Source organism: Typopeltis vanoorti, chromosome 19, assembly GCF_054136105.1.
Source record: "Typopeltis vanoorti isolate ZY-2024b chromosome 19, IOZ_Tvanoo_1.0, whole genome shotgun sequence".
In the NCBI taxonomy this organism is placed as follows: domain Eukaryota; kingdom Metazoa; phylum Arthropoda; class Arachnida; order Uropygi; family Thelyphonidae; genus Typopeltis; species Typopeltis vanoorti.
The window spans coordinates 8,874,499-8,900,041 of NC_143567.1; the positions used below are offsets into that span (position 1 = coordinate 8,874,499).

Below are 25,543 nucleotides of genomic sequence, written 5' to 3' on the forward strand. Positions count from 1 at the left end.
GGCATGTGGTGAGGTCTGCAAGGATAGAAAAATCAGAACTCCATGGTGGACACAGGAAGTTAAAGAGGCAGTGAAGGAAAAGAAGAAAGCATATCAAAAGTTCCTGGCAAATAAGTCAGCTTGTGCTCTAAGAGAATACAGAGACAAATGTAAGAAAGTAAAACAGTGTGTAAAACTAGCTAAACAAAAGTCATGGGAGATCTTTGACAAGAACATAGAAAATAAATATCAAGAAGGTGGCAAAATATTTTGGAGGTTATTGAAGAAGCTTAGAAATGGAGGAAAGAGTACTTTAAAAGGAGTTAGAGATGATAAAGGTGACACGAAAACGGGAGAAAGAGATATCCTTGAAGTATGGAGTAAAGATTTAGTATTGTACAGTGTAACTAAAATTTACAAATTTATTTTTAAAAAAATTTACTTAAATATGGAGTAATTAATTAGAAAAATTGCTAAATGAAACAAGTAGTAATAGCACAGTGGTAAAAAACACTCAACAGGCATACAGTCAGGAATACATATCCATACTTGAAGTAGAAAAAGCCATCAAAGGCTTGAAATGTGGAAAGGCAGCAGGAGTAGATGATATTCGACAGAAATACTGATGTATGGTGGTATAAAAGTCTTACAGTGGCTGCACAGCATAGTTCAGAAAGCCTGGACAGAGGGACGAATTCCCGATGATTGGAGTAGAGCTCTAATAGTACTCATATATAAAAAGGTAAATAAAACTGAATGTGAGCATTCCAGAGGTATTTCCCTACTGAGTGTTCCTGGCAAGATCAATGCAAGTATACTTGAAAAACGGTTGAGAAGAATTGTGGAAGAAAAGCTTGGTGAAGAACAAGCTGGATTCAGGCCAAATAGAGGCTGTCAGGGTCAGACTTCACTTTACGACAAATAGTGGAAGACCAAGATATAGGTGGATTGATATGGTACAATGTGCCTTAGATGATAGAAATATAAGATCTGATAATTATAATATTGGAGTCTTGACAAGTAACAGACTGATTTGGAGGAAAATTGTAGATAGGAAGTTAGTAATGATGTAAATTTTTCATGTAATACTATCATATCCTGTACAACTCTTGAGGGTACATGTCAGGAATTTGATGATGAAGAGTCAGATATATTAGTCAGTTTTGACACTGTTTCCAACATTCTATTATCTGACAAAATTTCTCAACTGTTACTATCTACAAAAGACAAACTGTCTCCTTTATCTTGAACATGGGTGTTTACCAGATCCCTTATGAATGTAATTTGACATTTTTGGGCAGATTGACTATTCTGTGGAAAAAAGAATTAATGAACATCAAATACTACATTGAATACCTGAAACCTCAAAAAATCTGGTCTGGTGCAACATGGTATTGATATTGAACGTTGTATCCTTTGGGATAAAGCTCATCTTTTTCATACAAGTTTTAAATATGAACTGGTTTTCAAAGAAAGTTGAAAGAAAGAAAGTTGGAATGATTGTTGCTCTCTCCCAAAAGTTTGGGAAGCTCTCATCTCATTTAAATATGCTTTGAGAGTTTCCTTATGTTCCTATTCTTTTTTTTAGTATGTGGCAAAATTAAAGTTTTGCTTCTTCATTAAAGTTTATTATTGTGGTTATAATGTTAATTTTGTTGTTTTATAGTCATGCCACAGGTAACCTTAAAGATTAAGGGTAGTGATTACTTGTCTGCAAAAATAGCAACAAAAATTATTTTTCGTTTATACTAATTAGAAAAGTAGCGTGTATATATTATTAAGATAAATGCATACCTTCTCATATTTGGATTTCAACATTTTCAAAGTCTCAGGTTTTGCCTGTAGTCCTGTATTTGGATGATAGATCCTATAAAATCTGTCTTTGTTACTTCTATCCCTTTCCCTTCGTGTTGTGTCAGCCACCACTAGAATAACTCTTCGCTTATTAGTGCGAGTCTGAAAAGAAAAGTTGCATGATCCAGAATTAATCAATCTACATGCAGCCTCTTAATTCTGATTATTTGATACCTATCTGGCAAATCAATTAACTAGTTTAGTTATATGGTACTAGCTTAATTATATGGATTGGCTGGAATCTATGCCTGGTATTAGTTCTTTTTATGCCTCCAAGCTAGGTTGTTTGAAGGCCACATAATTTAGCAAACAGGTTAAAAGATCAATATACACTCGGGTCTCTTTATATGCGTATCTTTTTTATGTGGATTTGAAGTGCATAACTTCAAGATACCAGACCTTTCGATACTTCTGCATATGTCAACAAAAGGAGAATCATTCTGATAATAGGGTAATCCAGCATTTCCCAAACTTTTTCTACGACGGAACACTTTGCAAATCCTGAAATTTTCATGGAACACCTTTGTTATTTTGTAATGTATTAATTAATAATTGATCATTAACTAATAATTAATTAAACATCAATTAAACATAAACATTATTAAATTAATTTGTGCTGATTTTCATTGACATGTCTCATTCTGATCACCAAAAATTTATAATATTATTATAAGTATGAGTGAATGTAGACTTTTTCTCATGTGTGCTGATAGTTTCCCCCTCCTTTTGTACATCCTGGAGATCACCTTCAATAAGAGATTTCTTAACACCAAAATTAAACAAAGTCCCTTGTCTCTTATTCATATTAAAATTTAAATCTGTAAATCATGTTGCATCTGCTATCGCTGAAATAAGAACCTGAACTTTAAATGCCTGCTGGAAAGCAGCTTGGCCTGGATGTGTTGCAAACAGTGCAACCATGCAAACACCTACATTATCAGCTGAAATTATTACTTTGGTACATGAAATTGGTGGAGAAGGTTTTGATACATTTAGACAGAATGATGTAGAAGAATTGCTTGTAGATAATGCCTTAAGTGATGATGATATTATTGGATATCGATTAACTTTAGATATCCTTGAAAATCCAGAAAACAATAGTGGAAGAAAAACCTGTTCCCCCTCACTGCAAATATTATTCAAGAAGTTCTTGAGCTGTGCAATAAATTGGAAAATCATTTTCTTGTTAATGACACAAATTCTGAATGAGCCTTTAAATTCCAACATGAGCTGAAGACATTCCAATGGTCTGGATATCGAGCTGTATAAAAAATTAGTGAAATCATTATCGCAAAGTTTAATCACTGATTACATTGTCAGAAGAAAAAAATCAGCACAGAATGAGGGTGAAGCTAATTCTGTTTGTGAAGAACCATTGCCTTTACCATAGAGATCAGATGTGCTGACTATCTCTTCTGGTGATGAAAGTGATTATGCACCAGTTCGCAAACGTTGCTGAATATTGTCTAATAGCGACGATAATTCTGATGACAAAATGTAAAAAAGAAAAAAATTGTTACTTTTCAAGAAAATTAAATGAATAAAGCTTTAAAACAAACTTAGGTATTCTTATTTTCCTGAATTTTCATAAACTTTTTTTTTGCAATTTTAGGTTTATTTTAATTCATTGCTTCGGTTTTATGCGGTTTTAGAAAATTATGGAACATATCCCTAATTTTTCAACGTAAGTTAGGCCCTTCTTGTGCGATTTTTTATATGCGGTTTCCTGTGGAACGTATCTACCGAATAAAAAGAGACCCAACAGTGTGTGTGTGTGTGTGTATGTATGTATTAAAATATATATTAAATTTAAACATCAATCTCATCCACAAAAGGCCTAAAAGGGGATCACAGAAAATTTAGCACTGTGGATGTGGACTAAGAGTTTTTGATAATCAAGAAACTCTAATTTCCAAAAATGGTACATTTTCAAGCCACTCCAGTACTACAATAAGCAGGCTGGTGGTCTTGAACCACTGAGGAGGTGGCTAGCTTATTGGTAGAGATAAACTGAAATTCACAATCATCTATACCACATGGGATTCAAGCCTACAGTATGTGTAACTATAGGTTTGAATCCCACTGTTATTTGCTAGCCTTAGCTACCAGGCTAGCAAATGTCAGCTACCAAGGTCTAAAATTAAATATCAGAGACAACTTTATCCACCTGTCCTTGATAAGAGAAAAATTGATTATAATATAAATAATTAGCTTGCCAAATGGAGACATCAGCTCCTAACACCTTTCAAAAACGAAGTCCAAATAACATATAATGCTAACAGAAGAACGGTGATAATGTTCAGCATATCCTTGATAATTCCAATTTTGTTGCAAGGAAAAATTTGAAAATCTACTTCTATCTCTAAAATAACAATATCCTCAGAAATAAACATACACCAAACCCAATAAACAAGATACTAAAATTAAGAATGAATATTTACTAATACAATATATGACATCTAATAAAGAAAAAATCAAACCTCCCCATGTACTACACCCAAGTCCACAAAAGGTTTTTTAAACATAATGTACTATAATAATGTACTCTGAGTTACATAATTTAGAAACCCTGGTTATGAGATGGAGCTATTTTTAAAACCACTTCAGGCCCTCAATACGTAAGATAGCAGTCACACACCAGGTAATGAAATTCATTTATCACAAAAGAGACATATCTAAAATAACAGTGTAATATGATTCCCCCCCCCATACAACAAAAACTCTGCATAAAAGACCTCACAAAGGTTTCTCTCATCTGAGGCAGAATTTTGAACCCAGGTCTTTCCACATAAAGGACAAATGTTGCAGCATCTATTCAACTGTGCTGTGGAGGTACTGGTTTCATGGGTTGAAAAACCTTCGTACAGTGGGTATCCACATACAAGTGATTACCTGGAATCAAAAAGTCACAATAAGTGAATCTCATGACTGGTAAACAATGGAGACCAGCTTCTCCCCACCAAAAAATAATAATCTAAATAATTTCTTTGTCTCTGTTGCTATTATAATGATAAATTGGTGGTTTTAATAGTACATAAAAAGACACTTCACGATCTTTCCTTTTTTCAAGAAAATGTATATAAACACACAATTGTAAATTAAATTTGAATAAAATATTTGAAATTACCAAAAATGTAAATTACAGAAAGAAAAAAAAAAAAATTAAACAGAACTATCCATTTCATTACAATTAAATGTTTAAAAATTAATACAAAAATGTTAAATTGGAATGTTGGCTTAACAAATCATATGAAATTTCATTTCACTACCCCCCCCCATATTAGCTGGCCTGATTGGCTGAGTAGTTAGTACCTACTCTCCAACCAACTGGTCACGGATTTTAATTCCACCATGGGAATGGGTGTGTTTGTGATTGTGTTTAAGTGGGAGATGAATTTCATCACCTGGTGTGAGACCACCACCCTGCTTGTTGAAGGCCTGAAGTGGCTCGAAAACGTTCTATGTTTGGTCTTTAGAGCAGGATTTCTGTAAAAATAAATAAAATAAATTGATAAAAATGGGGGAAAAAAATCCTTAGCCCACCCATGGTACAAATGCACTATAGGTTTACTAATAACCTTTTGTGGGTGGAAACCACATAAAAAAAAAATCTGTACACTTTTTAGATTAATTAGTTTTTTTTTTGTAGTTGTGCAATAACTAGATAAACAATACACCCATTCAAAAAATAATACTGAATTACTAAAATTTGCTTCTTATACAGGTAACCCTCGTATAACGTGGATGTTAGGTTCCATAGAAATGCCGTGTTATACGAGACATAGATCACATAGAAAAAGTAGGGTTAGGTTCCGAAATCGTTTTTTTTTTTAAATTATATAAACAACAATGACATATCCAACAAAAACAATATTTTTATTTAATTCAGGTAATTCATGTAAGTTAAGAAAACACGTATTTGTCATAATACGTGGTATTATGACAAATACGCATTTTCTTAACTTACATAATACTACTTAACTTACATAATATTACATAAATCTGTCATAATACTACGTATTATGACAAATACATAGCATAAAATTCTAAAAATTACAAATTGTACATAAATTTCATTGCACATAATGCATAAATGTTTTAGACACAATAAAATAAAGCGCATATTTTAATCGTCATCACAGTCTTCATAAATAACATTTCGTAGATGTTCTTTAAGTGGCCGGAGGTCGTCACCACTTGAAATCTCTTGGACATCATTTGTATAATTCTCATTGCATACGTCAGCTGGTTTAGTCATCAAGAAATCAGTAATAAGACTTTGCTTTCCACTATGTTGCAATTTTTTATTAAGTTCATAATATGGCGCTAAAAAATATCCAATTGTTTCGTGAATTTTCCCGAGTGCTCCATTGAGGGATCATTATCCAAGTCCAGTCCTTCTGCTAATTTCTTTAAACTGAATTCTTTAACGGATTCATCACAATCAGAATCTTCGGCAGAACTTTCCCTGCCATTTGGTTCGATGCCATCTATTAATTGTACCAGTTCCTCCCTCTTTTAAATCTGTTTCTCCATCAATTAATTCACTAATTTCGTTTTCAACTATATCGCAAAAGCCCTCTCCACAAAATATGTGTGAGATGTTTATTATATGACGTAGCTCAGCATCCACCAGAGGTACGAAAATTTGTTCCATTACAGCTTCAGTTGTTTAATTTGTATATAAATGATATAGGAAACGGCTTAAAGGGAGATATTCAGTTGTTTGCTGATGATGCAAAGTTGTGTAGTGCAATAAAAAATCAAGCTGATGTTGAAAGTTTGCAGGAGGATTTAAATAAGCTGGTAAAATGGGCAAAAGAAAATGGATGTCAGTTCAATGTGGAAAAGTGTAAAGTCTTGCATTTTGGGATTAAAAGATTACCAGCTGTGTACTACATCGATGGAAAGGTACTCCAAGAGATTGATGAGGCTAGGGACTTAGGGGTATTGGTAGATAAGGAGATGAAGTTCAGAGGACACATTGCTAAGGTGTCCAAGATTGCACATAGGATTACTTGGTTGTTGAGGAACACACTGACATCCAGAGATAAAGAGGTTATTATTCCCCTTTATAAAGCATTGATACTTCCACATTTGGATTACTGTGCTCAGGTCTGGTCACCTGGATTCCTTGGAGATGAGGAGGCTGTGGAGAGGGTTCAGAGAAGAGTGACCAAGTTGGTGAGTGATATAAAAAATGCTCCCTACATTGATAGATTGAGAGCTTGTGGATTGCAGAGATTGGTTGATAGGCGAAGAAGAGGGGATATGATAGAAACATTCAAATTACTAAAAGGTTTTTATAGGATTGATGCAGGGGAAATGTTTCAGCTGTGTGATAGTGATGGAAGAACAAGAGGTCATCTCTGGAAATTAAAGAAGAGTGTGGTTAACAAAGGTGTCAGAACAAGGTTTTTTGCCTGGAGGGTGGTGAATGAGTGGAATTCATTGCCTGACTTTGTTGTGAGCTCTTCATCTGTAAATGAATTCAAGAAGAGATATGACAGATATTGTTTTGCTAGTTTGGGTCTCCCGCGATGAGTCTACTGACTCCATGGAGATACCCGTAATAATAATAATAAAAAAAATAATAATAATAACAGCTTCAGGCCATATTTTTTTCCAGCAAGTATTCAGCGTAGAGGGTTGTAATTCCTTAATGGACAGAGAAATCATTTTTATACAATTCGATATTGAAAACTCTTTCCATGCTTGAGGCAGTGTCATGCTTGGATTAGATTCCATTTTTTCCAAAATTAATTGAAATGTTCGCCGAATATAATATGACTTAAATGTTGATATTATTCCTTGGTCGAGTGGTTGAATAAGTGAAGTAGTATTAGGCGGCATAAAAGTTATTTTAGTATTCGGATGGCTTAAATTTGTTGGGTGGCTTGCTGTGTTATCTAAAATTAGTACAATTTTGAAGCCCATATTCTTTTTCTTTGTGTAACTTTCTACATCGGGTACAAAACATTTGATAAACCAATTTTCAAACATGCTAGCTGTAACCCATGCCTTTTTGTTGGCCCGCCAATAAACAGGTAGGATGAACTTGTCGAGCCCTTTCATCGCACGAGGATTTGCAGATTGGTTAATAAACATTGGTTTTGTCATGTAATCACCTGATGCATTACTACAAAACAGAGTAATTCTATCTTTGGAAACTTTGAAGCCAGGAGCTGATCTTTCATTTTTCGAAATGTGTGTGTTTTGGCATTTTTTCCCAATATAACCCAGATTCATCCGCATTGAACACCTGGTCTGCACTGTAACCACCCTCTTTAATGATTTTTTAAAAGTTCTACTGGGTATTTCCGGGCAGCTTCAACATCTGCTGATGCTGATTCTCCCTGGATTTTAAGATTATACAAAGAAAACCACTTTTAAAGTTTTCGAACCAACCCTTACTGGCAGAAAATCCATGCTGAGAGATTTCTTCTGAAGAATCTTGATCAAGTTCTTTTAAATGTTTATAAACTTTGAGAGCTTTTTGCTTAATAAGGTATCCATCCAAAGGAATTTTCTTTTGAGTGCAATCTTCTATCTAAATCATTAGAGACTTCATTTTTTCTATTAGAATATCACAAACACGAGTAATGCACTTTGCACTTACCGTTGACTCAGCAATAACACTTTCTCGGATTTTATGTTCATTTTGTTTGATTGTTTGAATTGTTGATTCATTTAAATTCAGAGTCCTTGCAACAACTCTTGGTTTTTCTCCAATTTTCAACCGATCCAAGATTTTAATTTTTTCTTCGAGAGAAATGAATTTCCTCTTCAATGTTGGCTTTTTCCCTTTCATTGCAGTTTTAGTGGCCATTACAATAAATATAAACTTTTACATTAAAAAAAAAAGCATTATGTATGTATATAACTCACCAGAAAATAAACTGCTCTGCTTGAGAATAACACACTTATGATTTTAAATGTGCTTTCCTGGCAGAAAACAAAGACAATTTTCAACAATAAACACTTTATACAGTAAAACCTAGATAGTGAACCTATGGCACTCTCGTGCCAGATGTGGCACGTCTGAGAATTTTGCAGGCACATCAATGATTTACAGGTGATATCCTTTTATACACTCATAAATTATTAAAGTTTTTTTAATTGTTACAATACGTACAAGCTGAATTTTGTTTTACACAAAACAGCAGCTATAAAGACGTTTCGGTGTGGTATTAACAAAAGATCGCACAACCCAAAGACAAAAGCAACAGACAAGTGTTGAGTTGAAATCCTAATTCTCTTCAATCGAATTCCATAACATCTGAAACTGTCATAACAACATTCACTATTAGTTTTAACACATTCACAAGAGGGTGTCATTTATCGTTCCGATGGAACTTCTCATTACTGACTGGCTCAAGTGACACAAATGTTTCAACCCTTGGTTGAATTTTATGGCTTCTTGTTTGCGTTTGAGGTGGCAGGCAAACTCACACATTCATTATATGGCATGTTTCAATTCTTGATAGTCTTTTATTTTAAGTTAGCCTTTGTGATCTGTCATAATGACATCGCGAATTTCAAATGCAATAAAAAACTTATTTCATAATTGAAAAATTGGACGATAGTTTTTAGTTAGATAGTGTGTTTTGGTGCAACATATGGTTTTGCTCAAGTCTATACAGCATAGTTTCTGTGAGAGGGGAGATGTGATTTATTAGTTAATGCCGTTTTTATTCTGTCTCTAATTGCACTATTTGTTGAGAATGACACAGACTGCAAAAGCCCTTTGTACAGTACCTTATTCAGTGATACAATAAAACTAAATTCGATACTAATAACTACTTGCGCGATACGGGCAGACACAAAATTAACGAAGATAAAATTTGATTTTTAAGTCCCACAGTGAAAAATATGAAAAAATAAATAAAAAATAATTTATTTTTTATTTATTATTTTATTATATAAAATAATAGAAATTGTAGACCGCGTTATATTGAAACTGCGTTGAACAAGGGATACCATAATTTGTAGACTGCGTTATACGAGGGTTACCTGTACTTCTGAAACCCCAAGCAGGCAAAGTATGTGCATGTTGATATGTACTCTATGAGTATTTGCAATGTGTGATCACAGAAGAATGTTTTCTTGCATATCTTTTTCACTTCAGTGCCACTTATAAGATAAATATATCGTGTAACAAGAGACAAAATAAACATAATACATAAATATGCAAAAAATGAGTAAAAATTTGGTTTGGTTGAAAAATTGCATTTCGTGTACTGTATTTTTTGGACCATAAGATGCTTTTTACATAGAGAAATCAACTTAGAACTGGGGTGCGTCTTATGGTCCGAAGGTAGGTGATACTGGGCAAGTCTTGGATTCCCAGGTTTTCAATGCAAGCCAAACACGTGTCTCACTGCATATGTTGGAATCCCCGATTTACATACGAAAACTTTACCACCATCAATAGTAGTTAGTGGGTGAGCGTATGCAGTTTGAACGGATGAGCCGATTATTAAGTCTTTTAAAAAATGTGGCATAAGTAACTCGATGGATGGTACTGAAGATGACTTAGTTTTTGAAGAGAGTGATTACAATAGTTCAGACAATAATATGAAAAGTGACAGTAACAAGACATGATAGTGCCAAGAGGAGTGAAGACTAACTGAATGCTGCTGGTACAAGTTAAGGTAATAATAAATGGAATTTAAGGTTTGTGAATATTTTTATATAATAATATATTTTTACTAAAAATTATCTCATAAATTTGGGATGCATCTTATTGTCCAAAAAATACAGTATATCTGCTTAATATTTATTTTATATTTTATGGCATAATATCTTGGGAGGGAGGTTTCAGTGTTTTGCTGCCAAGTACATATTTGTTGTTTCAATAGGCTGTATCAAATTTCACTCATTTCAGAAACCTGGGAAAAAAAAAAAAAAAAAAAAAAAAAAAAAAAAAAAAAAAAAACCTGCTTGGTTCAAAAAATCACGGTTAAGCAGATTAACCATAAATGCATTCCAAAAGAAAAATGATGGTATTGTGGACAGATGCTGGATGAGGTTTACTCAGTTTCTATAAAAGAAAGGAAAAACAAATAATTTCATTTTAAGGTCACACGTTTTTATTTTAATATACTACTGTTTTTTTTCTGCCGAGGATTCCTTTGCTTATAAGTTTCTTGAATTGTTCCAGATGATTTCAGAAGTGCACACACATCAAATGTCAAGCTCAATTCTACTTATGCAACAATCTTTAAATTTGCTAATCAAAAGCAGTGGCTGTATCAAACAAGTTAAGCAGACTACAAAATTCGAGAATAAGATTGTCCTTTAGATCTGGTAGAATCTGATTATCACTTATTCTGTTGCTAGTGTTGGGAAAATTGAGATTAGGTGCTGAGAGCTCTATATGCATCCAAGAACGTGGTATCAAGAGAAGTGTCAAATTACTTGTAGAGCAATGAATTAATTGCTCTATAGATTAATAACACAGAATGTAATGGATTATATTAAAATGGAGGATATTATGGATCTATCGATATTTTATGCCATATGAAAAAAGAAACTAAAAAGTTTTTAAGTTTCTTAAAACTTAAAAATTTACCAGAGAGCTTATGAGAATAATAATCTTTGGCACTGGAGTTGCCTTGATATGCATTACTTAAAAGACAAAGCTCTGTCCAGAAGCGAGTACATTCGCCTTTTATTAGTGCTTAAATTAGGTTTCACTGGCTGACAGCTGTTTCCAACTTTTGGTTCTAATAGGATTGCTAAGATATTAAAGAGAGCTTTTGCACTCCTTAGATTTCTGCCTGGTCTCTAATGAGAACCAACAGTTCGATACAGCTCAAAAAGTGCATATCAAGGCAATCACAATGCTGAAGGTTATCATTCTCATAAGCTATCTGGAAAATTTTTTGAAACATTTAAGTTTCTTTTTATATTTATATTTTATTTAGGGTACTTAAGAGTTGAGGGATGTTTAAACATCAAAACTAGATAAATGGGAGCATTTTAAGTTAAAGAACCAACCAGGGCTTCCAACCTAATGTCCCTCACCTTCTGGTGGTGCACCCTCTTAGGAATCTATCTGGATACCGAATAAATGAGGATGGGCCTGCAATCTGGGATTTAGCCAACCAAATTGTATTTTTATTGGCTTAAACCATAATGCAAAATGATGGTACAATATGATAAAATTTCATGCCATCTGGGGCATCACCTACTTAAACAGGGTACCTGTTGTTTTCTTAGGAAATCAGGCTGAATAGCAAAAATTCAGCTAATGGAGTCAATTCCAACTCAGCACCAGCAGAGTTCAAGATTGGCACCATCAACATAAGTATCAATGGGAAAAAAATGGAACTAGCAGAAGAAATGGATAAGTGCCAGATCGACATTTTGGTGTTGCCAAAACAAAGAAGACAAAGTGAGATTTTTCTAAGCAACAAATACAAGATGTTACATTCAGGGAATAACAAACAGGGAAAGGAAGGCATAGCCATAGTATTCAATGCTAAATATGAGGATAATCTTAAATGGTAGGCAACATCAAGTAGAATGATATGGGCAAATATTAGAACAGGGAACTGTATCATTAGACTTATTTGTGTCTATCGTCCCACAGAAGGTTCTACTAAGGAAGAAATGGAAGAATTTTTCAAAACATTATAGAACTAATAATAGCAAGTACAGTTACACCTCGAGTTACGTAAGTAATGCATTCTGCAAACCTTTACGTAACTCAAATTTTACATAAGTCGAATTTGTAAATTACATATATACAATAAAATGTTCAATGGCTACTCATACTGCTTTGTACATTTCTTGAATTGTTCGAACCATCCAGCATTAGCTTTAAATGTATCCATCCGTGATGCCGGCCTGCTCTTTTAAATCCTTATATAAGGACATAGCCTTCTCCTAGATAATCAGTCAACTTAATGGTATCCACTTCTGTGTCAGATCATCAATCCAGTGAGACAACAATTTCCCCATCTTTGATATCAGGCCCAGCCTCTTCTTAGTAATAATTGAGCCATTCATAAGTCAAATCGATTAACTCCACTTTTTGAATTTTTTAAATTTTAGTGTCAAAGCACTTGATTGACTCCTAACTTTTTATATTCATAATAAATTTCCCCAATAATAAGGATTAACACCACTAAATGACAAAATTTTTGTTGGCCATAGAATAATAAATAATTTATTTCAGAAGCCAATCTAATTAACTCCATACTCTAATGTAAATCGTTGCAATAATGCAATTCAAACGCAGAAGCAAGTACTTGATGATAACGGTAAATTGTTTAGTGCTGTCTCATCACAAAAAAGGTAAAATCAGTTACAGTGTAACTGCCACAGAAGCAAGTACTTGTAAATTTTAGTGTCGGTTGTTTTTAGAAAAAAGAAAAATTATACCGTTATAATATCAAGATGGATGAGACTAATAATAATTATTTGGATGTGGAAAATGATGAATCTGATGGTTCTTCATTACGATTTATTTGCAGAAAGCTCGGCTCTAGAAAACGTTTATGTATTTCTTCGGATTCGTCATCTGGTTGTAGCAGTGAAAACATTACAACAAATAATTCGTAATCCTAATAAATGGGCTCGAAATGTCCAAAAGCATAGAAGAATAAAAGGTTTGGAATACAGAAATAGAAGGGGAAATTTAAGACCTGCAAAAACATTTGTAGATGTAATATGTCGATGTCGTCAGAAGTGCAATGAAAAAATTACTTCGGACGAAAGAGAAGCTGCCATGGAGGCATTTTATAATTTAGACAGTCAACTTGAGCAAAATATTTTTTTAAGAGGTTGTATTAAAGTTAACGAAATAAAAAGAAGGCACTTGAAGGATAACAGTAAAATGCCAAGATCACGTTCTTTTACATATTATTTTCAAAATAGCCGTAAAAATGATATTTATGTTTGCAAAAATTATTTTAAGGATACTTATCAGATAAGTGACAGGCGAATATATGACTGCTGTTGTAAAGAACAAGTTTCATCTTTGATTGATCGTCGCGGTCGCCATGTTCCAGACAATAAAATCGATGACACACATATTATAAAATATATAGACTCATTTCCAGCCTACACTAGTCACTACACAAGAGCTCACAATCCAAGACGAAAATATTTAAATCCAGACCTAAATATTAAGAAAATGTACGAACTGTAGATCATGCAATGTGAAGATGAAGATACAGTACCGGTGAAAGAAAAATATTACTACAAGGTATTCTCCACTAAATTTAATTTACATTTCAAGCAACCATCTAAAGATACATGCCAAACTTGTGATTCTTTGCAAATAAAAATTCAGTCTTCGAAAGCACCATTTAATGTGGTTCAAATGACTCATCAGAATTTTTTTCTCAACAAATCCTTTAGAAAATTCTATCATTAACAGAAAAGTATCAATTACAGGGTTACCAGTAAATTGGCTTAAAATGCACTGGATAAAATTAGAAAGGTTGAAACCCCAAGTCATACAATTCGAATATGACTTTAACAAAGATTCAGAATTTCACGCCATTAATATAAGAAAATCTGCATCAGGTAGACCACTAGGTCTGAAAAATGTAGCCTAGCCTCCTGTCACAGTCCTACAGGTAGAACTGTGACAGGAGAAAAATGGAAAGATATGATGGACCTGTTGAAATTCATTCCTCCTATTAAACATGATTATTATAAAAACTTAAGAATAAATCGACATGACAGGACCTCAAATACAGCTGACGACATCATTTATGTTGCTGATGAATCAATTTAAACAAACTAATATTAATAATTGTAACAGTAACAGAACAGTTATTCATTTTTGCAAAAAATCTTTAATAAAAAATGTATGATAATAAAGTTTTTCTGTAATAAAAAATAATTTGAAGACTGAATTTGATGTTATTACTTTTTTTCACTTGCCAAATCGATTAACTCCCTTAGGCACACAAAAATTGTAATAATAATAACGATTACTCCAAGGATATTCTATCTTATACATTTTATATGTCGTTAGATAAAAGCTACATCTGCAATAATACATTCTACAATATTTATTTGAATTTGTATTTTAAAAGGAATTTTAAAAAACAATGTATATTATTTTATCACTTTCTCCACTTTTTGTTTTATGGCGTTAATCGATTTGGCAAGTGAGCAGCTCAATAGTGCACTTCAACGCTACTGCACCTTTCGTGCTTTCAATAATACAAACTTGATCCTTCACTATTGTATTGATTGTTGAAATAGGTCGATTTATTTCCAGAGCTATTGTTGATAGAATTTTCTCGCCTTCATACCTACAAATTATTTTCAACTTTTCTTCTAAAGTAATTGCAGACCTTTGTTTTCTAGATTTATTATCAGCACATTCGGTTTTGCATTTGCATTTCATTTTAAGGGTAAAAAAAACAAAACAACGAAACTAGCAGTGACAGTTAACCGTGCAAGGCATCTACTACTGTACTGCAATGAGGCTGTCAAAGACGCACTTGGACAAAGCCACAAACGTGTTCATACGTGCTGGTAGATTTTCATATGTAACTATGAATTTATGCAAGTCGAGTGTTATGCAACTTGGGGTGTAACTATACTTGCTGGATTTCTGTTCAGGATATGGACTAGTTATTACTAATACATGTTCCAACATAAAAATGGATGCAGATTCATATGGAGAGAAGATGAAAGAAATAAGAAACGTCTCATTGACTACGTTATTGTTGATTAGTGATGTTTTTGTACTGGTTCAGAACAAAAGAGAATACAGAGGATTTGAAAGTGGAATGATTGCCATTTAGTTTTGAGTAGGAAAATTAAATTTAATATTGAGGGGGGGGGGGGGGAGTGTGTGTTAAAGTTTTAAAACAAGAAATGGTGACAAACTATGAACTGATAACAGAATGCAAAGGATTGGCAGGAACAACACAAAGCACAAAAAAATGACAACAAAAAACTACACATGCAAACAACAATGGAAAACAAAGAACTAGAAGAGTATGAAATTATAACAATGAAAATCCAGAATTTACATTTAAATTTCGGTTAAATTTCAAATTAGCTTAAATTAAGGTCACTTAACCTGATTTATTCATAATGAACTAAATGTCCAGAGTACACCCAAAATTGTAAATGAGAAATTTAGATTTTTTTACCTTATGAATAAAGAATCTTTTAAGCACAAAAGCTTTTACCCAAACAAATTTCATTACTATTTCAATTACTCATCGCCGAAATGAAGCCTATTGGCTCTTTATATTTAAGCAAATTTTATTACTTTTGCATAAACTTCAAATTAAAGAAATACTATATATTGTACAATATTTCTTTGCAGTTTGATGAGAAAAGCATATCTAGTTTACCATAAAGGGTTTCAGGTATGCAATATTAATTTAAGCTAATGTAACATTTCAAAATTTAGCTGTTAATTCTGGATTTTCATTATTTTATACTCTTCTAGTACTTTATGTTTCTCATTATTGTTTGCATTTGTACTTTTTCATGCTATCATTTTGTGTGCTTAAAGCCTTTGTTTTATTTCCTGTCCATGATGTGATTTGACTATTTCTCCCAATTTTTTTTTTTTTTATTCCTCGTGATTTTTTTTAAAATTTCTTATGATTTGCTTTACATCCCCCCCCCCCACCAAATTCACTATAATATAATTGTATGCTATAACAAACTATGTCTGGTTTTCAGTGGTTCAATATAGTGATCATCTAATGTAATAACAGGGCTCTAGTTGAATGATCTGTATATAACAGACAAATTAACTAGAGATGGTGTACATAATATATAAATAATTAGTCCATTTTTAAATATACTGGCCTAGTTGGCTGAATGAATAGCACAGACTTTTGTTCAACCAAAATAATGTGAGTTTTCAAATTTCCATGTGGTACAGATATTTATGAAATGTCTTTAAAGTGGTAAATGAATGTGTGTGAGACCATCCCTATTTAATGGAGACCTGAAGTGGTTGAAAAAAGCTCCATGTTTAGTCTCTAGAACAAATATGAAACTTCAATACTACTAAACCTAAGATTATTGGATTATCTAGCTGTTGGCCCACCTACAGTATAAATGTACTGTAGGTAGGCTATATGTCTATAACCTCTAAGGGAGGGTGGGAATTCACATCAAACCACCATCATTTACAATCATCACTTCTATGAATAGCAAATTAAGGATTTTTTTTTTTTTTTTGGTAGTCTTTTTGTTATATGCCTTTTTCAGAGATCTGAAAAAATGAAGTCCACATTATAAACAGAAGTCCTTGTCATATTATATTCTTTGAGATAGCCAAGAAATCTCAGCTGTCTATCTCAAAACATAAGACATACAGTTGAGATAATGTTTGCTAGTCCTGGCAAATCTCGTTAAGTCTAAATCAAGTTTTTTTACGTTTAACAATTTTTTTTTTAGCCTTTTCCACACATGCTTAGTGAATTCTGGAAATTATCTAGAAATAACAATAAAATTATTTCAAGTTTAAATAATGCAACATACCTGTGAGGACAAGTAAAATCCTTCTTCATTTCCAACTAATTCTGCCCAAAGTTCACAAGAATCATCCCATGGCATTCCACGCTCAACTCTCACCTACGAATATGTATCAAAATGCTTAGGTGTTGTTAATCATTCATAATAGCTAATTTGATGAACTTACCTATAAATATTAATTTACATACAATGTGTAGTAATTATAATAAGCATTTAATATTGCTTTATTATTCAACTTATGTATTTGAAGACTCTGACAATCTACATGTGTATTATAAAAGCGAAAACATAAACAGATATTAAGCTTTATATATAGGATTCAAGTTCAATAAAAAGGCATTTTATTTTTAAAATTTATTGCGCAAAATCATATAACAGAAGTTATGACTACTTTTTTTTACTGGAATTAAAAAATGGATTGATTTGGCTCATTTTTAGAGACAAATGACATCAAAAGCAAACTTTCATTTATAGTAGAACTTTATTTTTTGTTGCTGCCACTTAGAATTCTAGAAAATTACAGTGCAACTCATAATGTTTTTGAAACAATTTAAAAAGGGCACCTATGAATTCTGTATATTAAATATTATTAAAGAGTGTTAAGTAATCCTTTAGCAAATTTAGTGTGCTTGGGATGTATATGGCCTTATAAGAAATACATCAGTTTTTTTTTATTTATTCATATGGAGTTTCCTCCCTTTTCTCCCCTGTCCCTATTGGGGGTAAGTTGAGCCCCCCTCATAGGGAGTTAAGTATTTATGGCTGTAGATCCGTGTGTTCACGGGGCCGGTTTGCCTGCTTGCGGGATGAAAAAACCCAGATAAACTGGGGGGGAGGGGGGAGAGAAACCCTGCCATCCACACCCAAGACCAGCTAACTTGGCTATGGCTGAGGAAGAGCCTCTTAAGCTCCTCACGTGGGCAACAGGAATAGAACCCAGGACACTCCTTCCCCAGGCATATGGTTGTGAAGCCATATGCCTTCGCAAAGCCACTAGGCTAACCGCATGGACATACATCAGTTGAATCTCACATATCAATATGCAGTACTTATTTAAAATCTTTGATTTATAAATAAGAATATTTCTTTATGTTTAAAGTTTTTAAACTCAATTTTTGGCTTACCTATCATATTTATACAACTTATGCCAATAGCTTCATCAATGTCCAAAAATTTAGGAATTAATTTCTGCTGAATATGCTGCTTTCACCCATCCAGTTACTCATGCACTTTGCAAATCCCAAATCACATTAAAAATTCTTGATGATGCTGTGCAGATTAGAGCAATTTGACTAACAGATAATTCCTTCCTCACTGACTCACTTTGACCACTATTTAAGTTCTGTCTTTCGTAAATGTACTTCCATGGACATTACTCCACAATGAAGCCCATCACTTCTCCACTTTCAATTGGGTAGCAGCTATCCAATATCCCTTTTCATTCCAATTGCAGTACTCCTGTATCTTCTCTTTCACTTTTATTTAATCTGCCTTGGTCTCTAGAATAGTCTTCCTCATAAAGTATTCTCCAACAACTAAAAGCTTTCAACTTCAACTTCCAGCTTTTCAAGTAAAATGGTAACAGACCCCCACCCCGAGCCTCATATACACACCTTACACGCTGTGCTATGCATTCGTCTACCTCTTGTGTGTTGGAATTTATATAAAAATAAATTAATATCTATACATATATGAAAATAAATTCCCATTTTTCATGAAGCATCCAATTACATACATATTTCAAGAAAAGTTTTAATGTTTATTTATTGATTTACTTTATATACTTTATAATATCAAAAGACTGCCTTATTTTTCAAAATTTTAGTTATTCAACAAAGGTACTTATTGGCCACTAGATCATTACGGAAGTGATAACTAATTTACAGATGGTCAAAATAGCCTATATATCTAAATCACTTGTGATTTAGCAGATACATAAAAATTAAAGGTTTATTTGGCTTTGTAAAGAAGGCTTCGGGTACCTATGACTATGGATTATTCATGAGGAGAACTGCTTAAATGAGAAGATGTATCTATTAGGAAAGGAAGATAATGGGATGAAGGATTATTGGTAGGAAAGAGAACGAAAATTAAAAGGAAAAAAAAAACGCAGTGTTATACCATTTGATGAACATTATTTTTTATCTGAAGAACAAGCTATAGTATATTAGCTTTTATAAACTCTTGCATCATAAAATTTATGAAAAATCAAACAAAAATATTCACCCTATTCGACCATATTTCTGATAAATGCATTCAATTCATAAGTTTTGAAAAATTATAAAAGCAGTTAAATACTGCTTTTATGGTTGTTTCTCCCCTCTAAATTTTAGTTAATAAGAGCTGATACTTTTTTAGCATGTATTAAAAATGCATGCTAGAAAGTAACACCTGGCTTTGGTAACCAAATGAGTGAATTATCTTCTTTACTAATTTATAAGATGTGGGTCCTTTAGGTAAAACAATTATATTCATCATCAAATGGTGTGATACGACACCACACTTACTGGCTGAAGTGGTATTAAAATACTGTTTGGTGTGAAAAGCTGGGTTCCTATTATTCTGAACATATAATTTTTATTTATTTTTCATTTTTTGTTGTAATTGTAAAGAATTGTAATTGAATTTTGTTCAATTCTTGGTACCTTTCATGCCAAGAAAATTTACATGACATTTCAGTAATTACAAAAAAGCAGATTGAGTTTTGCAGACTGAAGATGGTAGTCAATACTACTGAGGTTGGGGTTGAGACTACATATACCTTTTAACTGAATCTGGAAGGATATGTGGGGCTTGTTGATAACTGCATGGGTCATGCATATTTCATCTGCAGTGCCTGAATACTAGTTTCCATGATTAGTAACCGTACTGCTTGATTTCTACACTAACTTTCAAGTTTTGTAATCAATGATCCAACTATCGCCACCATTTTGGCATTTATCTTCTTGTTTTTTGCTCAATTGACATCAACTGTAAAAGGTCAGACCAAATAACTCGTATGCATGATTGGAGAAAAGTGCTTTTGAACTGCTATTAAATTTGATGTGTTCAGTGGTACGCAGGTCACTTTCATGAAGTACAGAATATTTGTTCTGTCTTATTCACGGGTGCAAAACAATGGCACCTGATTATTTTCTGACATTCTCCTGATAACCTTAATGATATAATCCTTTAGTGATCTGTTAGTTTTTTTTGTAAAAATTTAGAATGATGGCACTGAACTTTTTATTTATGGCCTTGATAGAGTTGTGTATGAATGCAATAAGGTCATGGCATTTGCTGATTACCAGAGGTAGGGTTTACATTTGTGTTGTGGTGATTATACAGCAGTTTGAGCTTTGCTTCCAATGTTCTAATTTTGAGGAAGAAAGTTTCTTCAATAGTAGAGGCACAGAGGTGGTCAATGTGATTTCCTAAGTTTAGGAGCTGCTTTACTAAAGGGAGGCACACTGAACAGATGAAAGGCTGGTTGGGTTGATGAGTCGTTTATGTACAAATTTCTCTATCTTTGCATAACAACCACGTGACAGGTTTATAATGTTTTGCAGTTGGGAATCACTGAAAAAAAAAAAAAAAAATTGTCTGGCATCTTTCTTACAGCAGAGAAGAGAGATAAAACCCAGCCATCTATCTTCTCACTGCCCTCACCTCCGTTCACTCAAGAATAACAGAATAGCGCTATTATTTTCACCACCTGGAGGCTCACTAATTAAGCAGTAACTACTAATATGGATTCTGCCAATCACTCCAATGTCGACCTTCTAATCAACATTAATAACTAAAGAAGTCAAGGTAAGGTTTGGAAAAACTTGTGTGATTGCTCTTTACATTTCAGGGCACTTGACTTAGTCTGGCTCAGAAGACTGATCAAATTACCATCTTATGGTTTGCTGGATCTAGTGTCATTTATTACATGTGATTATGAATGATTTCATCTCTTCAGATTTCCCCACCAATGCTGGAGTATCCCAGGGCACTGTACTTTTGCATGTGCTTTTCCTCCTATACATAGAAAAAATTATCTTGTCTGTCTGAATTCTATCTATAATTTTTCTGATGATGATAGTATAGCTACATTCTCCATCTTCATCTGACAAATCTTGTAGTACCCAAATGTTAAGAACTTCGAGATCTTCCATAACCAACACCTTAAACACTGAACGCTTTGAGATTCTTTAGTGAGAAGAGAACAACAGAAGAACACAACATCCACATGCAGTTCAACTTCAAACTTCTTGAAGAAAATTTCTCATCTTCCTCTTTTCTTCAGAAGTCTTCCTTACGTTGTTTACAGCATTGGATCTAGCCTCCAGGTTTTGGGAAAAAAAAAAAAAAAAAAAAAAAAAAAAAAAAAAAAAAAAAAAAAAAAAAAAAAAAAAAACGCAATAGGTTTATTCTTTTTCTATAATCTGATGTTCTAACACACACAAAGCAATATTTTAGTATAGGTTTTGTGACCTCTGATACATGAAGTTGATTTTTATTTTAGATATAAAAAATGGTATCACTATATAACTGTTGTGGTTAAAATGAATTAAGATGTTTTGCATTCTGATATATTAAGTTTATGATCAATGTTTATGAGTACAGAGAAAAAGTACAGAAAATAACTGAATGGATTGATTCAATTTAAAATAACTAAATGAACTTCTATATATATGTAATACTTACAGTATGCAGTTCAGTTTGTGCAATTCCTGTTGCTGTTTGCCTAACAAAATGTTGACATTTTATTCTTTTCACACCATCCCCTGTAGCACCAAGATCTAAATAGCAAAGAAGAAAAGAAATCTTATTTCAAATCACAGAACAAGTTGTTGTTGCTAAGCTTCTATTTTCAACAGTATAAAAAAATACCCAGACTTCTAATCAGGGCCGTGGAGTCTGTAAGTAAAAACCTTCGACTCTGTTCCGACGCCTCAATTTATGGTAGCTTTGATTCTGACTAATGCATACTCTAATTATTTATTTCCTATATCAACTGAAAAGACTCAACTGATGTTCACTTTGGCAGTGATGAAATCACTGCCAACGTGAACATCAGGCTACTTTTTTAGAACAACTGTAACTTGTTAAAATTCACTGTTGAGATGTACCTGGGTGTCCTTTATTCCCAATATCTGAGTTATCATTTTATTGTTTTCATCAACAAATCTAACATTAATAGCAAAATAACTGACTCTGTGATGTGTGCATGCATCCATTTTAATAAAGACAAACTATCTCTTCAGATTTTTTCAAAGTTTTTTTTTCTTACATTTGGCCTCTTCAATTATCAGTCTTTATACAAGTATCCCTTGCTTAACGCGGGATTTGATTAAAGCTGTGAAATTAATTGCGACAATCCCTTAATATACGCGGCAAGAGTTTTGATTAACGTGCCTTTAACCCTGCAGAGCTCACAGCTGATCTGACAGATACATGCAAAATGTTTAAAATAAATATTCTTACACAATTCAGTGTATAGCTTGGAGATCATGAGTAGCTGTGCATTCATATGTTGCGAGTGATATTCTGCATTGTTTTTCTGTCATTTTGGTTTAACACATGTTATGTAAAGGTTTGGGATATTTGACGGTAAATTGTATTTGAGAGATACCGTGACCTCCGATGTCAGTATAGTATGGCTTAGTTTTTTTTATTTTATTTTGTATTCTTTGTTCAATAATTTCTAGATTGTAACTGAAAATAAATAAATAAACCATCATGTATTACTGAAATAGAGAGCTAAAGGCTTATTTATCATACATGTCCTCTAGGAGATGTGCTTTACATTATGGAAAATACTAAGGAAAGTGATCTGGTGCTTAATCCACCTTTACTACGAGTTGCCCATAAGGTTGCTTATGCTTGCATCCGCCGAAACTTTTAGTTTCTATATACTTGGCACGAAACTCTTGTAGTTTCTATATTCGGCTATGAAATAATGTTGAATTCAATATCCACTTAATTTGTACCATCATGTGTTGTATTTGCAGTGTTTTTTCTTTATGTTTTATTGCTTGTTTGCCAAGGTCTGGAGAGTCATTTTGCTTGTTATCGTAGAATTTATGCTGATAAGAAAAAACTAAAACTGCTCAAATGACTCTTGATAACTCCTTTCGATAAAAAAATTGCAGTAAATACTATAGATACAAGTATTATTAAACATTTACTTGCATTCATTTTTTATCTTTCCTAAAAGAATACCATATAAAACAAATTATTAATGCAGTAATCAATCATGGACAAATTTTAATTTTTACCATTGATTATTAGATTTGATTAACACTATTTTGATATACGCGGTAACATCGAGGGATACCTGTACTTTCTCTTTCCAGAGAAACTCCAAGTTTTCTAGTCATTTCTCAATGTAAGCCTAAAAAGGCTGGTTGTGGAAAAAAAAAAAAAAAAGGATAGAGGTACACTATTCTTCACTGCCATTTCAATTATGTGGTTTTTAAACTTTTCTGGCATCAATGTTAGGATAACTTTGTCAGATGTAAAGAATCTTGGTAGTTGTGCTTGGCCTCCAGTAGATTTCTGATCTTTCTTAAGCCCTGTAGTAGAGGGATTGTTTTTATTGCTGTCTTTCTCATTCACAGCTTTAACACTTTAGAATAAAAATGCTGCAAGTGTCTCTTTTTAAATTTGATGCTCTTGTAGGTTCATTTTTATCAGAATCACAAAAACTACTAATTTTTGCATCACATGCTTTTTCATCATCATCTTCTATAATACATTGCCACACATAATATTTTCTGTTGTTATTGTAATATTTGTTGTTGTAATGTTAATGTTTCATCTGTTGTTATTGTAAAGTGTTCAAAAACAGCGAACTTTGTTGACACTTTTTTTTTTTTTTTGACACTGAATTTTTTCATGGGGTGCTGCTTTCACTAATATAATATATAAAATATCATAAAATGTTTTATTTTGAAATTTGCAAAGAACTTGAAATTAAAATAAATCCTGAAAAAAAATAGGTTAATCAAATTATCTGTGAAATAGGAAATTTTAACATTATTTATATTACAATTTAAATTTATTAGAAGTGGAGTCAGTACATTTTTACAGACTTTGACTTCAGTAAAGTAAGAAATGCTTCTGACTCCGACATTACAACTCTGTTTCTAATGCTGAGCCTGCCCTTTGAAAATTGGAAAGACCTTTGTTAGAATCTCATCTAGGATAAGAAAATCCTTTAGAAGTTTTTTTTTTTAACCCAGGTAAGTTAGCTTGTTTCTCACAATGGCAGTAAAGTTTCCCTTCCTGGAAATGTGGGTATTTTATCCTGCAAGATAGGAACAGCAGCCAGAGAATACATATAATTAACACACAAAGCAGTTAAACACCTATGCAGATAGGATTAACTATCCTATCATAACACTGCTATAAAGCCAAAACTACTTGGTTGAGTCTAACACATTAAGAAAGAAGGTGAGGTTAACACTGAGCCTGATAACAGGCAATGCCCCTCCTCCCCCAAATAACAAGCAATTTAGCCTGTTAATAATATAACTTTTTTCCACTTACTGTTTTGTGTATTTTTGTGTTTTTAGAATATTAACAATGTATTCCTGATCATGTCTCAGTGACTGAAATGAAATATAGGATCTATTAAACTTGTGTTTAACGACTTATCTGTGCTGTATTCATTCCATCAGCACACATGTCTAAATACCCTTTACTTTCAAGCATGCAATATGAGCAGTCTTTTCAATTATGTCACACATTTCACAACAGAACATTTCTTTTTGAGGGTACAGCTTAAAGGAGATTAACATACTGCAGACAGACTACTATATAGCATTCCTAAACCCCCTTTAAGCTGTACCTTCAAAAAGAAGACATGCTATGTTGTGAAATGTGTGACATAGTTTGAAAGCCTGCTCATACTGCATGCTGAAACAAAGTGAGAGCATAAGTATATGGAGAGCACTGTGAAGAGGAGGTGGGTGAAATTCTCCATGTGTATAGTATAACAGGGAATTAATGTATATTCCATCTCTTCCCCAGCAACTAAACATTCATAATAAATCAAACCTCCCTTAGCTTCCAGAGTCACTTAACACATATACAAGTTCTTAGTTTGAAACTAAATGATGCTCATTTCCAGTCTACAAAACCACAACTACTTTTCCTAAAAGATTTTCAAAATTTAGCTTCAAGCACTAGTTACCACAGTTTTCTCAATTACACTATCTTTGCCTCTTTTTAGCTATAAGGTGGTTTGTGCATATCATTG

The 25,543-nt window shown here is 33.0% G+C and overlaps 1 protein-coding gene across 1 annotated transcript in view; it reads right to left on the reverse strand.

Annotated features, from left to right (window-relative positions):
* The window catches only part of LOC150095842 (protein strawberry notch homolog 1-like), a 447,536-nt gene that overhangs the window by 67,134 nt on the left and 354,859 nt on the right, over positions 1-25,543 (reverse strand). Inside the window, exons 24-26 of the mRNA XM_090408811.1 lie at positions 21,985-22,079; positions 17,320-17,412; positions 1,774-1,935 (exon numbers count right to left, since the gene is read on the reverse strand). Coding sequence (XP_090264937.1) covers positions 1,774-1,935; positions 17,320-17,412; positions 21,985-22,079 — 350 coding nt within the window. The remainder of the gene's footprint in view (positions 1-1,773; positions 1,936-17,319; positions 17,413-21,984; positions 22,080-25,543) is intronic.